This window comes from Mytilus edulis, chromosome 4, assembly GCF_963676685.1.
Source record: "Mytilus edulis chromosome 4, xbMytEdul2.2, whole genome shotgun sequence".
Classification (NCBI taxonomy): domain Eukaryota; kingdom Metazoa; phylum Mollusca; class Bivalvia; order Mytilida; family Mytilidae; genus Mytilus; species Mytilus edulis.
The window spans coordinates 1,022,199-1,037,803 of NC_092347.1; the positions used below are offsets into that span (position 1 = coordinate 1,022,199).

The 15,605-nt window shown below is 30.9% G+C and overlaps 1 protein-coding gene across 4 annotated transcripts in view; it reads left to right on the plus strand.

The window, feature by feature from the left end:
* LOC139518714 (AP-3 complex subunit beta-2-like) overlaps positions 1–15,605 on the plus strand; it is a 62,901-nt gene that overhangs the window by 15,946 nt on the left and 31,350 nt on the right. For 3 of the 4 annotated variants that reach the window (XR_011663437.1, XM_071310193.1, XM_071310192.1), the window contains exons 7-14: positions 1,844–2,026; positions 2,847–3,005; positions 3,864–3,961; positions 5,842–5,896; positions 7,409–7,480; positions 8,751–8,813; positions 9,003–9,135; positions 12,036–12,088. Coding sequence is in view for 3 of the 4 variants with exons in the window: in XM_071310193.1 (XP_071166294.1) it covers positions 1,844–2,026; positions 2,847–3,005; positions 3,864–3,961; positions 5,842–5,896; positions 7,409–7,480; positions 8,751–8,813; positions 9,003–9,135; positions 12,036–12,088 (816 nt within the window). In the remaining variant the exon portion in view is untranslated. Of the gene's footprint in view, positions 1–1,843; positions 2,027–2,846; positions 3,006–3,863; positions 3,962–5,841; positions 5,897–7,408; positions 7,481–8,750; positions 8,814–9,002; positions 9,136–12,035; positions 12,089–12,436; positions 12,476–15,605 lie in introns of all 4 variants that reach the window. The other variant, XM_071310191.1, reaches the window with a different exon arrangement.

Consider the following 15,605-nt stretch of genomic DNA (forward strand, 5'->3'; position numbering starts at 1 on the left):
ACATGCCTTCAAAGATCTGATTTTGTTCAATTAATTTTATGTTCATGTAAGAAGAATTACATTGTATGTATGTTTCATTATGATACGTTATTTGGATTGGCCAACAGCAATATTGCATCCTTCTGAAATCAACATTCATTACACAATGAAATGTCACATTCATGATGAAAAAATAAATAATTATATGTATTAAATGCTTCTATTTGTTATTCATAGGATTGTAAAAGCGTTGACCGTACTTACATTTTTGGGGAAAGACGGCTTCAAGCCGTCAATCCCCTATGGGATTGACCAGAGTGACACTCCCTCACATCATTCATTTTGATTTTATACATGTTATAGTGTGGAAAACCCCCCCAACAAATCTTACTTAGATTGAAGAGAAGGAGACCCAGAAATGAATAGTTTGACTTTAAACACTTTTTTACACATTTCCCTTCTGTTTCTCACAAAATTATCGTATCTTGAACTCTCCTTTACACTATTAACGCTTATTTTACAATCCGGAAAAATTAGTATGACGAGATATTCTAAATATATCCAACCTACATTGCATTTTATAGTGACGTCATTCTTGGAAGAAGCAGGAATATCCTTCACCAGTTCACTGGTTTAATATTTCAATCATTCTTAGAGATCGTGCACTAATTACAAATTTGTATTTGTTAAATCTAAACATAATATTGTTTACTGTAGATGATTTAAACATCAACATACAATACTTTAATTTGTAGGTCAACAACTTTCAAAATCAACAAAGATCGTGGGGTTACATGAGACAGGGGAAAGAAACGATTTTATTACTTTTTTCGAGTCCTACTAATCAGAGACAAGAAGCGTCAAAAAGCGACAAGAAGCGTCAAGAAGACTATTTAGCGACAAGAAAAAAATATTCTTCTTGTCGCTTCTTGTCGCTAAAATTCTTCTTGTCGCTAATTAGTCAGACCACTTTTTCTGTAAAAATTCTGAGAATCTTCCTCCAATTCAGGAGCACCTCAATTGATGAGTAATTATCCACTAAAATAAAAGTTAATGTATTTAAACACTTCAAATGTAACATTTCATTGGATTAGTAGTCTCTATTAAAACTAAATTTTTGTGTACCTACATAATCATTGTAATGGTAAAAAAAAAAATAATAAAAATTTGCATTTTGTAGTTTAAACATATTTATTATTTACAAATATTTCAAAATTAAGATTTGGAAACAAGCTTCACACAGTTTACATCTCTCATATTGTTTTTTTTTTATTAGTACCTGATTCCCTGTGATGAGAGTTATAACTCCGAACTTCATAAAATTCATTGGAAATTTAAAACTGAATAGATTTTTCAGTCCACACTTTCTAAAGAAAAAACCTAAAATCCAAGAGAACTGTCACAAAAAATGGAAAATGGCCCGAGCCTGCAGTTCAGTAGTACACAATCAAGATTTCAGAAAATATTGTAGTTGTTGTGAAATGACAGAATTCAGTTGAGTTTTATAATTAGCTATCAACTTTAATCAAATGTTTAGATTTAGAAGATGCAGATCTCTTTCATTGGTCCAAATTGAATCCTAAACTAAGGAAATGAAATTACATAAACAACAATTGATTTCAATATTGTCAACCTTTCTACATGTTCTAGCTGTTCTCTTTTTCATTCTTCATATGAAAACTATCAAAAGATACCCCCCCTTTCCAAAAATAATTAAATAGAAACAAGGGCCGTCTTTCCCCTCAGAGCTATTCAGCTCTTTGATTAGAATGAATGCACTTTGGTCAATGCTTTTACATCCCGATGAATTTGCAAAAAGAAGCATTTAATTCTTAAATTGATTATATGTACATTACTTTTGTAGCTTGTGGCAGGTAGTGCTATCCAGGCTTTTGAGGAGGTGTGCCCAGAACGGATAGATTTGATCCATAAGAACTATCGTAAACTCTGTAACTTACTGGTGGATGTAGAAGAATGGGGTCAAGTTGTTATTGTTAATATGTTGACAAGATATGCCAGAACTCAATTCATCAACCCTAATAAAACAGTAAGTATCTTTTAACATAAATAGTAAGCTTTATACTCATGAAAGTGCCAGGACTCTGTTCATCAGTACCAACAAGTATGATGTCTGAATTCTTATGGAGATTACTCTAATCTTTCAAAGGATTAGGAAGCTAATGTGAAAATCTACAAGTCTTTATATACAAATGCATATGTTTAAAAACAAAAAAACTGACAATTAAGGGTCTTGTAACAGTCATATTTGGTAGTTACGATGGATTTAAAATTCAAATAATTGAAATAAAATTGCTAACTTTTGTTAAAATTGAGTTTAAAAATGACCATGATAGATTTTTCCAGGATTATTTTGTCGGAAATTGCATATTTTGGGTTATCAATCAATAAATCCTGACTTCAAAGGTTTCCAGTAATAAGACTGCCTGATATATGATAAGTCCAAAGGTTTTCCAAGTGACAGTTACTCTTGGAGATGTATGGCCAATAATCACTAATCAATGTTTCCTGTGATTAAACACATCTGACAGGAGAATATAGTGAACACATACTTATTACTTCATAATTTATGTCTCGCTTTAAAAAAAGTCCAAATATGAGACTAAGGCTTATGTAAGTTTCATTTCCATGATGATTATATGACCCCCACCCCCTCATCATGATTATGTTGATTATATAGTACCTGATTGAATCTAAAGAAATAAACTGTTTAATTAGATGAATATTGTCATGGTTGTGGTTGTAGCTTCATCAATGATATTCTTGTTTGACCAAATAAAATTATTGCTGACCCAATTATGATATTTCTACAAGAACTCTATTAATGCTGACTTTTTATATTAAATCAGGATAGCTCCAAAGAAAATAAAAGTTTTTATGAAGATTCGGAAAAGGAGGAAGAGGAGGAGGAGGAAAAAGAAAAGAAAGAACCAACTTATATCATGGACACGGATCACCGACTTTTACTGAGACAGGCCAAACCATTACTTAATAGTAGAAATTCTGCTGTAGGTATTATAACTTATATCAGGGACATGGATCACCGACTTTTACTGAGACAGACTTAATCATTACTTAATAGTAAAAACAGTTTTTATACCTCACCTACAATAGTAGAGGGGTTTTATGTTGTCTGGTTTGTACGTCTGTTTGTTCATTAGTTATCTGTTCAAAGTGTTCATCGGTCCGCTTGTCCCTTCGTTTGTCTGTCCTGCTGCAGGTTAAAGTTTTAGGTCTAGGTAGTTTTTATGAAGTTCAAGTCTAATCAACATGAAACTTAGTAATCATGTTCCCTATAATATGATCTTTTGTAATTTTAAATTCCAAATTAGATTTTGATCCCAATTTCAGGGTCCGCTGAACATAAAAAATGATATATTCCGAGTTTCAGGTTAACATTTTTTGTTAAAGTTTTAGATGAAGTTGAAGTCCAAACAACTTAAAACTTTGAGCACATGTTTCCTATGATATGATCTTTCTACTTTAAATGTTAAATAAGATTTTTGACACCATTTCAGGATCAACTGAACATAGAAAATGATAGTGCGAGTGGGGCATCTGTGTACTATGGACACATACTTGTTTTTACTGAATTTTTCACTTATAAAAAAATATATGAAGAAGCCAAATTATCTCTAAAACATTACATTATGTTCATTCACAACCAATAACAGTACATGAATGAATTACACCATAAAAAACTAGCCATGATTTATGGTATCTTATGTGCGAATCATATTAAAAAATAAATGAAATGTCTCTTCTGTAATAAAAAATACTCAACATGTAAAATATAGATCATAAATTGTAAAACTGTTATTATTACATGTTGCAGTGCTGGTGACGATGTTCTATTTATTTTTAAGGTTGTGATGTCAGTGGCTCAGCTTTATTACCACTGTGCTCCAAAGGCAGAAGTAGGAGTTGTAGCTAAATCATTGATTAGACTACTTAGAAGTCACAAGTAAGTAAACATTTGACTAATCAAGGTCACTGTGCTCCAGTTGTAGCTAAATCATTGATCAGACTACTTAAAAGTCACAAGTAAGTAAACATTTGATTAAATTAGGTCACTGTGCTCCAGTTGTAGCTAAATCATTGATCAGACTACTTAAAAGTCACAAGTAAGTAAACATTTGTTTAAACTAGGTCACTGTGCTCCAGTTGTAGCTAAATCATTTGATAAGACTACTCAAAAGTCACAAGTAAGTACACAGATGAACATTTTAGTAGCAAACTTAATTGATTTTCTTTTTTTTAAATTTCAATTTTGGTCTGATGAAAATACTGGTATTTGTAGTAAAGAATATGTTTCCCTTTTCTGTCTACCAGATTGACCAAAATGGCAAATGTCTATTGATATGAAATGTCAGGGGTGTGATAACTCTGTTAAAATCAGAAATTATCTACTAAATAGCTGTATGCTATTAAGGTAGCACAATACAAAGATTTTTTCACTCCCAATCAGATAACTTTAAACTGATGTAATTCATTTCATCCTTCTTTATATTTTATAAATGAGGTACCAAAAGAAAGAAGAAAGATTAATCTTTCAAATTGTGATAATTTCATTATGACATAATTATTACATAATCAATTGTTATGTAATTAGTTGCTATATTGTGATGTCCATACTTGAATGAATTTAGCTTCTTTGTTATTCATAGCATCCCAAAATATTTTATAGATTCTTGTACAACACAGCTTGACCTCCAAACCGTGTCTCAGATTTCCAAAAACATCAATAGAACCAATGTTATACCCAATTGAATTTAGTGCTCTCTTATGAATTGATGTTGCAAACTTCATTGAAGATTTATGAGAGAATGAAATACAATTGGAAAAATCTGAAACACAGTTTTGGAGGTCAAACTTTGGAGGTCAAACTGTGTTGTGCACGAATCTATAAAATATTTTGGGATGCTATGAATAACAAAGAAGTTAAATTCATTCAAGTGTGGACATCACAATATAGCAACTAATTACATAACAATTAATTATGTAATAATTATGTCATAATGAAATTATCACAATTTGAAAGAAGGATGAGTGAAATAACATCAGTTTAAAGATGTCTGATTGGGGATGAAAAATCTTTGTATTGTGCTACCTTAAATGGCCAGTTTGTTTTAATTTTTTTTGTAGTTAGTATCAAAGAAAAGGAAAATATTATAGAAAACATCAATATTAAACACAAATAAAATACACAAATAAATATTCATGTGAAGAATGTGACACTTTTAAAGTACGTTTTTTTTTTTTTAAATGCTACAGTTACAAATGCTGTTTACATTGTAAAAAGTTAAATGATCATCAATAGAAGATTTAGAAAAAAATGATACTGAGCATAATTTCAAATAAGTAAAAATAATAAATTGCAATAAAATTAAATAAATACATGATTCTTGGGAATCGCTTGTTTATACCACAAAGTTGTAAAAAGTTAGAAAGTTCATTGAGGAATTAGCTGTATTAATAGTTTTGATTATCTTGGGAATCGCTTGTTTATACCACAAAGTTGTGAAAAGTTAGAAAGTTCATTGAGTAATTAGCTGTATTAATAGTTTTGATTATCTTGGGAATCGCTTGTTTATACCACAAAGTTGTGAAAAGTTAGAAAGTTCATTGAGTAATTAGCTGTATTAATAGTTTTGATTATCTTGGGAATCGCTTGTTTATACCACAAAGTTGTGAAAAGTTAGAAAGTTCATTGAGTAATTAGCTGTATTAATAGTTTTGATTATCTTGGGAATCGCTTGTTTATACCACAAAGTTGTGAAAAGTTAGAAAGTTCATTGAGTAATTAGCTGTATTAATAGTTTTGATTATTTATTTTCTTTGTAGAGAAGTACAGTATATAGTCCTGAGTAACATAGCTACCATGTCTATTGACAGAAAGGTGAGTACAGTATATAGTCCTGAGTAACATAGCTACCATGTCTATTGACAGAAAGGTCAGTACAGTATATAGTCCTGAGTAACATAGCTACCATGTCTATTGACAGAAAGGTCAGTACAGTATATAGTCCTGAGTAACATAGCTACCATGTCTATTGACAGAAAGGTGAGTACAGTATATAGTCCTGAGTAACATAGCTACCATGTCTATTGACAGAAAGGTGAGTACAGTATATAGTCCTGAGTAACATAGCTACCATGTCTATTGACAGAAAGGTCAGTACAGTATATAGTCCTGAGTAACATAGCTACCATGTCTATTGACAGAAAGGTCAGTACAGTATATAGTCCTGAGTAACATAGCTACCATGTCTATTGACAGAAAGGTGAGTACAGTATATAGTCCTGAGTAACATAGCTACCATGTCTATTGACAGAAAGGTGAGTATAGTATATAGTCCTGAGTAACATAGCTACCATGTCTATTGACAGAAAGGTGAGTACAGTATATGGTCCTGAGTAACATAGCTACCATGTCTATTGACAGAAAGGTGAGTATAGTATATAGTCCTGAGTAACATAGCTACCATGTCTATTGACAGAAAGGTGAGTACAGTATATAGTCCTGAGTAACATAGCTACCATGTCTATTGACAGAAAGGTGAGTATAGTATATAGTCCTGAGTAACATAGCTACCATGTCTATTGACAGAAAGGTGAGTACAGTATATAGTCCTGAGTAACATAGCTACCATGTCTATTGACAGAAAGGTGAGTAGTCAAAAACACTTATTACAGTTAAAAAGTATTTTTACACATCGTGGAGATTCTTGTTATAACAGGATTGACACTTAATATCCTTGTGACACATTTTGTGTATATGTAGCTGCTACAGGAAGATACATTATCATAAAATGCAGATTTTCATTTTTCCCATACACAATAACTCAATGGAATCTTTGACCAACATCAGTAGTAAATACACAGACAGTCGACTCTGTCAGAGATTAGCTTACATATGCTCTCCACTATCATTTAAATAGCGTCATCTCCTGTACATAGTTTTAATCACTACATATGTTCTCTAAACCGTTTTGTATATACCTAAAATGTTAACTAGTTTTAAATAAGAAGGCCAGGTATGCACCAGTTATTAGTCATCTTTATTCAGATGGAAAACTAGAAAACTTAAAAGAAGAAAAAATATAATGTGAATTAGATGTAGGTGTTGCCTATTGGAAGTGTACATTTCTATATTATACCTTGAAACATACTAATTAACACAATTACTTATATGTTGAACTCACATAAAAGCAGGAAAAGATTGATGAATTATCACATTATATATATTGTGAATTATACACACCATTGAAATAAACACAACCCAGATTAGCTAGAATTTTTATTGTGAAAAAGATTTGATTTATTTCAAAGTAGAAAATTAAAATCTTTCTCAAACTTTTATAGGAATTATCTTGATTTATAATATACAGATTTTGTTGTATTATTTCAGGGAATGTTTGAACCATTTTTAAAGAGTTTTTATATAAGATCTAGCGACCCAACTCACATCAAATTATTAAAGGTAGATACATAACATATATTAATTAGCTAGTTAATCAAATGCATGCTCTTCAGTAGTCAGCACTCCTGTGTTGACTTGAGTTATCATTGATATGTTCATAATTATAAATTAACTGTTGACAAAATTTTGAATTTTTGAAATACTAAGGCTTTTCTTCCTCTGGATTAGATAACCTTAGCTGTATTTGGTATAACTTTTAGGAATTTATGGTCCTCAATGCTCTTCAACTTCGTACTTTATTTGGCATTTTAACATTATTCGAGTGTCACTGATAAGTCTTTTGTCAATGTTTGTAGACCAAACATGTGTCTGGCATAAATATAAAATTTCAATCCTGGTATCTATGATGAGTTTATTTTATATTCAAATATTTTTAGTTTTACTAGTCTGTCTGTGTGGAAGAAATGATCTTTGCATGATTACTTGAGTATCCTTTGCTTGTTTTGAATGAAGATATGCTAAAAGGGTAGAAGCCTTTGAATAAGGGTCAAAGGTCAAGGTTGTTTTTACTACAAATAGAACAAAATTTGAAAGAATGTTTTCTTGATGGTTATTTGAGTATCTTTTCTTGATTGGAATGAATTTTATTCAGATAAAAGAAATGAGAAGTGAAAAGAATCGTATTTGATTTGTGTCAAGAAGTCAAGGTATCTGTTGTGTACTGAAGATTGTGAAAATAAGTACATGTTTGTTATATTCCCGCTTTAAGAAGTGGGGTATACTGTTTTAAGCTCTGTCTGTCCATCTGTCAGTGCATCTGTATGTTTATCCAATGAATAATTTTTGTCCCTCTCGCTCAGAAACTACAATACAAGGACTTCTGAAATTTGGTTTCAGGGTTTATATAAGTCTGCTAAACCGTGTGATGAGTTTTCAGATTCATCACTCAACAACTTCCTGTTTACCATGTTTACTATATACTTTTAGCGAGCAGGGTTATCACTAGATACACTTGTTTGTCCAGGCATACTGGTATCTTGAACCTTATGAAACCCTTATAATTTATGTGCAGGTCAGGGAGCATCAGTTGGAAGTTCAAGATAAGCATTTTCAAAAGAAAGATGGTATAAATTGTTTTAGATGCTGCATTTGTTCAACATTTATGTGGTTATAATTGTTCATAAAGTTTTTTATCATATAGAATAGCATTTTTTTTCAATCAGTTAATCGAATCATAGTTTGTATTGAAAACACAAAATTACTTATATTAAATAAAATAGAATAACTTGCTGAAAATTAATAAAGTTTTGTTTTCTGTTTTTGTTTTCAGTTGGAAATTTTAACAAATTTAGCAACAGAAACCAACATTTCTACAATTCTGAGAGAACTACAGGTAAGAGAAACTCATTCATTACCATGTTTTTAATGTACTGTATAGTAATTTGTTTTATAAAAGTTATATAATTTCAAAACATTTATAGACATGCTACGGTTATTATTTGAATGCCTGTCTGTCTTCATAAACTTAATATTAATTATCAAAATTATGAATTTCTAAAGATTTGATATTATGTATTTTAAGACATATGTGACCAGTAATGACAAGGAATTTGCAGCAGCTACTATTCAGGCTATAGGGAGGTGTGCTAGTAATATAGCAGAAATAACAGATACCTGTCTTAATGGACTAGTCCATTTAATGTCCAATAGGGATGGTAAGGTCATTATATCAGAATCAAAGGTTTGAGTATTTTTACAGATGTGCTACACCAATATTCCAATGAATGTAAAGTTTGAAATACACTTCATTTTAGAAGTTATATGAGTCAGTTGAAAACATTACAGCACTTACTACAAATTAGACAATATATCTGCTTTATTTGTCTATTGGTGTTCCTTCTTTTGTTTATATTTGTCTTTCTTAAAAAAAAATGTGCTAGGGCTCATTTATATTATTAATTGATTTAAATAAGGGAAAAACTGGTCTTGATTGTACATATGAATGTATAATGTCTAAATAAATATAAAAAGATGTGGTATGCGTGCCAATGAGACAACTCTCCATCCAAGTCACAATTTATAAAAGTAAAACATTTTAGGTCAAGGTATGGCCTTCAACATGGAGCCTAGGCTCACATCGAACAGTGAGCTATAAAGGGCACAAAAAATGACTAGTGTAAAACTATTTAAACGGGAAAACCAACAGTCTAATCTATATAAAAAATGGGAAACAAGAAACACCTATGAACAACATCAAAAAAGACAACTACTGAACATCAGATTCCTAACTAAGGACAAGTGTAAACAATTGCATCGGGTTTAAATGTTTTAATGGTACCAAACCTTCACCCTTATCTGAAACCATAGTGTAACTTCATAATATAGAAAGATAATGTATAAAGCATGTAAAGGTCATTTATAGTATTTGAACATAATCAAATTTGATAAAAGATAATGGTCTTTTTAAACAAAAGCTTGATCATTTTCACATTTATTTTGTGCACATGTAACTTCAGCTAATGTTTTTTATGTTCATGTTCTACTTAAATATCCTCTGCCACAAAACTCATTAATTTGTAAAGTCCCCCTTTGTATGATTCTTGACAAAATAAGTTTATGCTGTTCAACCAACTAGATTTCTGTAGGAGTTATACCCCATGGAAGATTCACCTGTTTTATAAAAAAAATAGGGTTTCTAAAAGAAGAAAAATTAAATAAGGGAGATAATTTGTTACTACCAATTTGAAAAAAGTAACTTCAGGTTTATTTGATAGTTTACTTGACACCAATTCCAAAAATATATGGTTCTATATAATTGTACATTACACAAGTACACAAAATAGCTACTTCTTAGTTCTAGTTTACACAAGGTCACTTCTGGTTGGCTTTTCCAAGGTCATATGGCTTGCAACCTGATGCAAAAAGTACCATGGCTTTATTATGTATACATAAAAAGTGAAAAAGGAAAAAATCTAGAACATCAAATTTACCTATGACCTTGAGCTCAATTTGAAGGTCATAAATCACAGATCTCAAATCAAAAGACACAAGCTCTTTATTATATGTGGTGAATTAGTTCTATCACCATACGCGTCATTTTAAATATAAGAGGAAAGAAAAGTCCAATTTAATGCTAGCGTACCTTTTCAATCATAATGTATGTGTTATTACATGTCACAACTAATTATTTAGTAAACATATGTTGTCAATATCTTATACTTACAAGTGAAAATAAGCAAAAATCTAAATTTAGAATATGATCATGACCTCTGACCTTGCTCTCATTTTTTTCGGACTAAGGAAGTCAAATCAAAAGACCCTAGGTCCCTATCACTTATGATTTACAAGTTAGAAATGTAACATAACATTCTGAGCATTTTGGAAAAATAAATATGTCGCTTTCTTTTATGGTTGCAAAGGAGATCTCATAACAAGATAAACAGTGTTCAGGGAGATAACTCTTACAAAGAAAAGTGCTTGATTGATTAAACAGTCAGTTTCAAAAAAGCATAGCCTGAATGATAATATGAGGCAGGCATTACCAGTGAAAGGGGACGAAGTCTGTATGAATTATTTTTTTTGTAACTTCAAAATCTGTAAAGAAAGAAATGGTAATACCTCAACGTTTCCGATTTTGGTTCTGTTGTTAGGGATTTTACTTTGTTATTTAAGTTATGAAGTCATGTTCAATGTATACAAAGAAACGCGATCATCAGGTAAGGCCGTAGTTTTTTTATTTTTAGTTTTACGAACCCTCCTACCCTAATTTTTGCCAAATAGGTAAAAAAATAAAATTAAAAATGTTGATTTTTATTTTTTTTCTCCTCCGACCCAGTGTTTTTCATGCAAAAAAAAATAAATTTTAGTTCATAACTGCATGAAAGAATCTAAATTTATGCTCTTGGTGATTTAGTAAGTTGTTGCACATTGATTTTCAATTCAAACCTTGTCAAGAAAAAAAAACAGTTGTTACACTAGTAGAAAATCTCCTGGTGAAATAAAAATATTTTTTTTTGATATTGACGGTTGGTATTAAAAAAAAAAATCAGCAGCAGCAGTTTTTTTTTTTTTTTTTTTTTCGTCCTCCTACCCATTGGTTTTGTCAAAAAATTTCGTAAAACTGAAAATATAATAACTATGGCCTAACGTTTATTCATATCAAAGACAAAGAATTATTAAAAATGAAAATTGGTATTGTGTTCCTGCAGTTCCTATATTTTATGGGACTACTCAAAGTCTTATAGCAATAACACGGGTAGAAGGAAGTAGATTTCTGCGTTCTACGCAAATGCGGGAATTAAAAAAAGTGACAAAAAAAGTTAATGATTTTGAGTTCATTAGTACATTTCCTGATTTTTTAAAATTTTTATTTTATTGATTTTACTACTGTTACAGGGGACTTCGTCCCTTTATTATGTACCAAAAAATAAGCGAAACAAAAGATTTGGCGGAAAAAATAAATAAACAATAATCAAAACAAAACCAATAGGTCTTTCCAAGGACCAGTGGAAATGCCAAAATATGTATGAGGTATTGCATGTGTACAGATGTGATATGTATATAACTTGAAGGCATTAGACAGCTGTTTTATTTACATTGATATGATGTTTTACAGAGAGTGTAGTAGCAGAAAGTGTGGTTGTTATAAAGAAACTTTTACAGATGCAGGTTAGTTGTTTAGAATACTTTACTATCTTCTTATACATAAAATCAACATTCTAAGAAAATGTTTGTTTCACTTAATGCCTTTGGATATATCATAGAATTAATGTCTTCAACATAGATGTGTTAGCTATTAACATGCTCCCTGAGAATGTATCAGTTTCTTCCAATGAGATACTGTGTCTTCTCATAACAATCAATGTTACTCCTGTAATTAAATATCGAAGATAAACATGCTACACAAAACACTTTTTTTCTAAATTTATTTTTTCTAAATTTATTTTACTTTAAATTAAAAGATTTTGAAGCCAATTTATAAAATAGATATAATTATAAATTTATAAATTATTCCAGAGAAACAAAGGGTCACGGGTTCATCCTTACAGTTTTGCGGTATCTTTATAGTGTTTATTTAGCCTCTGTTGTAGATAACTAATGCTTTAGCTTTCTCTCTCAGGTAGATCACATATTCAGACTTTTAATACATTATATCACAATACACAGAAATATATTTAGTACTATCTATATGTACATCTCTCTCACCTTTAGGCAAAATCATTAAAAGGAAAGGTTTGCGTATAAAAAAAGAAAAAAATTGGTATGATTGCCTATGAGACTACTCTTCACAATAGACCAAATGACACAATAATTAAAACTTAAGGTCCTTGACAGCTGTCAACAATAAGCAAAGTCCAAGAATTGTAAATTGTTTTACTGGATAAAATTCAAAAAGATATGGTCTGCAAAAAGGGTTAACCTGAATGAAGGTTGGAAATTTCAACTGCAGCTTGAAAACTTTGACTGTTTGATAAAAAAAATGTTCTTATGAACCCCTGAACAAGTTATAGCAAGAGTTCTTTTATGTGTAGAGAGCTTGGCTTTGTTCATCAAAATCATCAGATTCAATATCCCTATTTAGATATGGCTGTGTTATTTGCAAATCCTGTTCAGCCAAATGACCACCCCTCATTAGAATATATTTTACTGAAGGAAAAGAAAGTACAGAAATGTCCATATTTCTATTCTTAGTCAACCATAGGGTTTTACTGTAGGATAAATAAGTACAGGAATGCCTAAACTTCCATACTTAATCAATCCTAGGTTTTACTGTAGGATAAATTAGTACAAGAATGTCTAAACCTCCATACTAAATCAATTCTAGGTTTTACTGTAGGATAGATAAGTACAGGAATGGCTAAACCCAAATACTCAATCAATCCTAGGTTTTACTGTAGGATTAATTAGTACAGGAGTGTATTAACCTCCATACTCAATCAATCCTGGGTTTTACTGTAGGATAGATAAGTACAGGAATGGCTAAACCCAAATACTCAATCAATCCTAGGTTTTACTGTAGGATTAATTAGTACAGGAGTGTATTAACCTCCATACTCAATCAATCCTAGGTTTTACTGTAGGATAAATTAGGGCAGGATTGTCTAAACCTCCATACTCAATCAATCCTAGGTTTAACTGTAGGATAGATAAGTACAGGAATGGCTAAACCCAAATACTCAATCAATCCTAGGTTTTACTGTAGGATTAATTAGTACAGGAGTGTATTAACCTCCATACTCAATCAATCCTAGGTTTTACTGTAGGATAAATTAGGGCAGGAATGTCTAAACCTCCATACTCAATCAATCCTAGGTTTAACTGTAGGATAAATATGTACAGGAATGTCTAAACCCCCATACTCAATCAATCCTAGGTTTTACTGTAGGATAAATAAGTACAGGAATGTCTAAACCCCATACTCAATCAATCATTGGTTTTACTGTAGGATAAATTAGTACAGGAGTGTATTAACCTCCATACTCAATCAATCCTAGGTTTTACTGTAGGATAAATAAGTACAGGAATGTCCATATTTCTATATTCAGTCAATCCTAGGTTTTACTGTAGAATAAGATAATAGTTCCTGTTTTACACTGTTTCTACCTTTAGCAAATATTTCTTTGCACTTCATAGATGTATATTTCAAGTGTTCCTATATATTTATGTCAGTATAACATGCTTTCTTCTTCTGTTGCATTTTCTGTTGCTTAGATACACAAACATTACATTCATGAGCTGTTTTTATGCCCCACCTACGATAGTAGAGGGGCATTATGTTTTCTGGTCTGTGCGTCCGTTCGTTCGTTCGTCCGTCCGTCTGTTCGTTCGTCCGTCTGTCCCGCTTCAGGTTAAAGTTTTTGGTCAAGGTAGTTTTTGATGAAGTTGAAGTCCAATCAACTTGAAACTTAGTACACATGTTCCTTATGATATGATCTTTCTAATTTTAAAGCCAAATTAAACTTTTGACCCCAATTTCACGGTCCACTGAACATAGAAAATGAAAGAGCATGTTTCAGGTTAAAGTTTTTGGTCAAGGTAGTTTTTGATGAAGTTGAAGTCCAATCAACTTGAAACTTAGTACAAATGTTCCCTATGATATTATCTTTCTAATTTTAATGCCTAATTATATTTTTTATCCAATTTCACGGTCCATTGAACATGGAAAATGATAGTGGGAGTGGGGCATCCGTGTACTTTGGACACATTCTTGTTATCTCTGTTCAAACATGGTTTTTTTTAGGGATGATTCTTTTCATTAGTTCTTTATGCTTGCTACACTATTTCTGTTATATGCACTAAAAATAATTTCAACAAAATTCTAGTCATCTATAATAATCTGTTTAAAAATCAGCATAAAACAGAATAATTTGTGTTGGAAATTAAATATGGTAATTATTAAGGGGAGATAACTGAATTTAAATATCATTAAAAAAGATTTGCAAAACCAATGTTTTTGATTTTTATGCCCCATTTATGGGCATTATATTTTCTGGTCTGTGCATCCATTCGTCTGTCTGTCCGTCTGCCTGTCTCGTTTCAAGTTAAAACTTTGGTGAAAGTTTTTGGTCCAGGTAGTTTTTGATGAAGTTAAAGTCCAATCAACTTCAAACTTAGTATACATGTTTCCTATGATATGATCTTTCTAATTTTAATGCCAAATTAGAGATTTTATCCCATTTTCGCAGTCCACTGAACATAGAAAATGATAGTGCGGATGGGGCATCCGTTTACTTGTGACACATTCTTGTTTTTTAAAGAAATTATATGATATTAAGACAAATTCAAAACCTTTTTTCTAATTATACCAAGATTTGCATTCTATACAAATTAACAGCTACTGTCAAAGAATGCATCAAATAATATTTTAGAGAATAAAAGATAAATGCATTTCCTTTTTCAATTTTCAGATCAAAACACAATTTTTTCCAAAATCAGTTCCTTGACCTTTATTCTGCAATTTCACTAAATACTTCTAAAAAAGTTGTACTATAAGCTAAAATAACAATAGAAAAAAATAATTTTATGTTTTATATGTGTGTGCTTTGATCCAATATAACTTTGGCTTGAATCTTTAAATATTTAACATATAATTTATTTTATATATCATGGAGAACAGGATTTCCTTTACATGCCATTGCTTGATATATATTGTATTTCTTCCTATTCTGCCTGCATCAAACTTTAC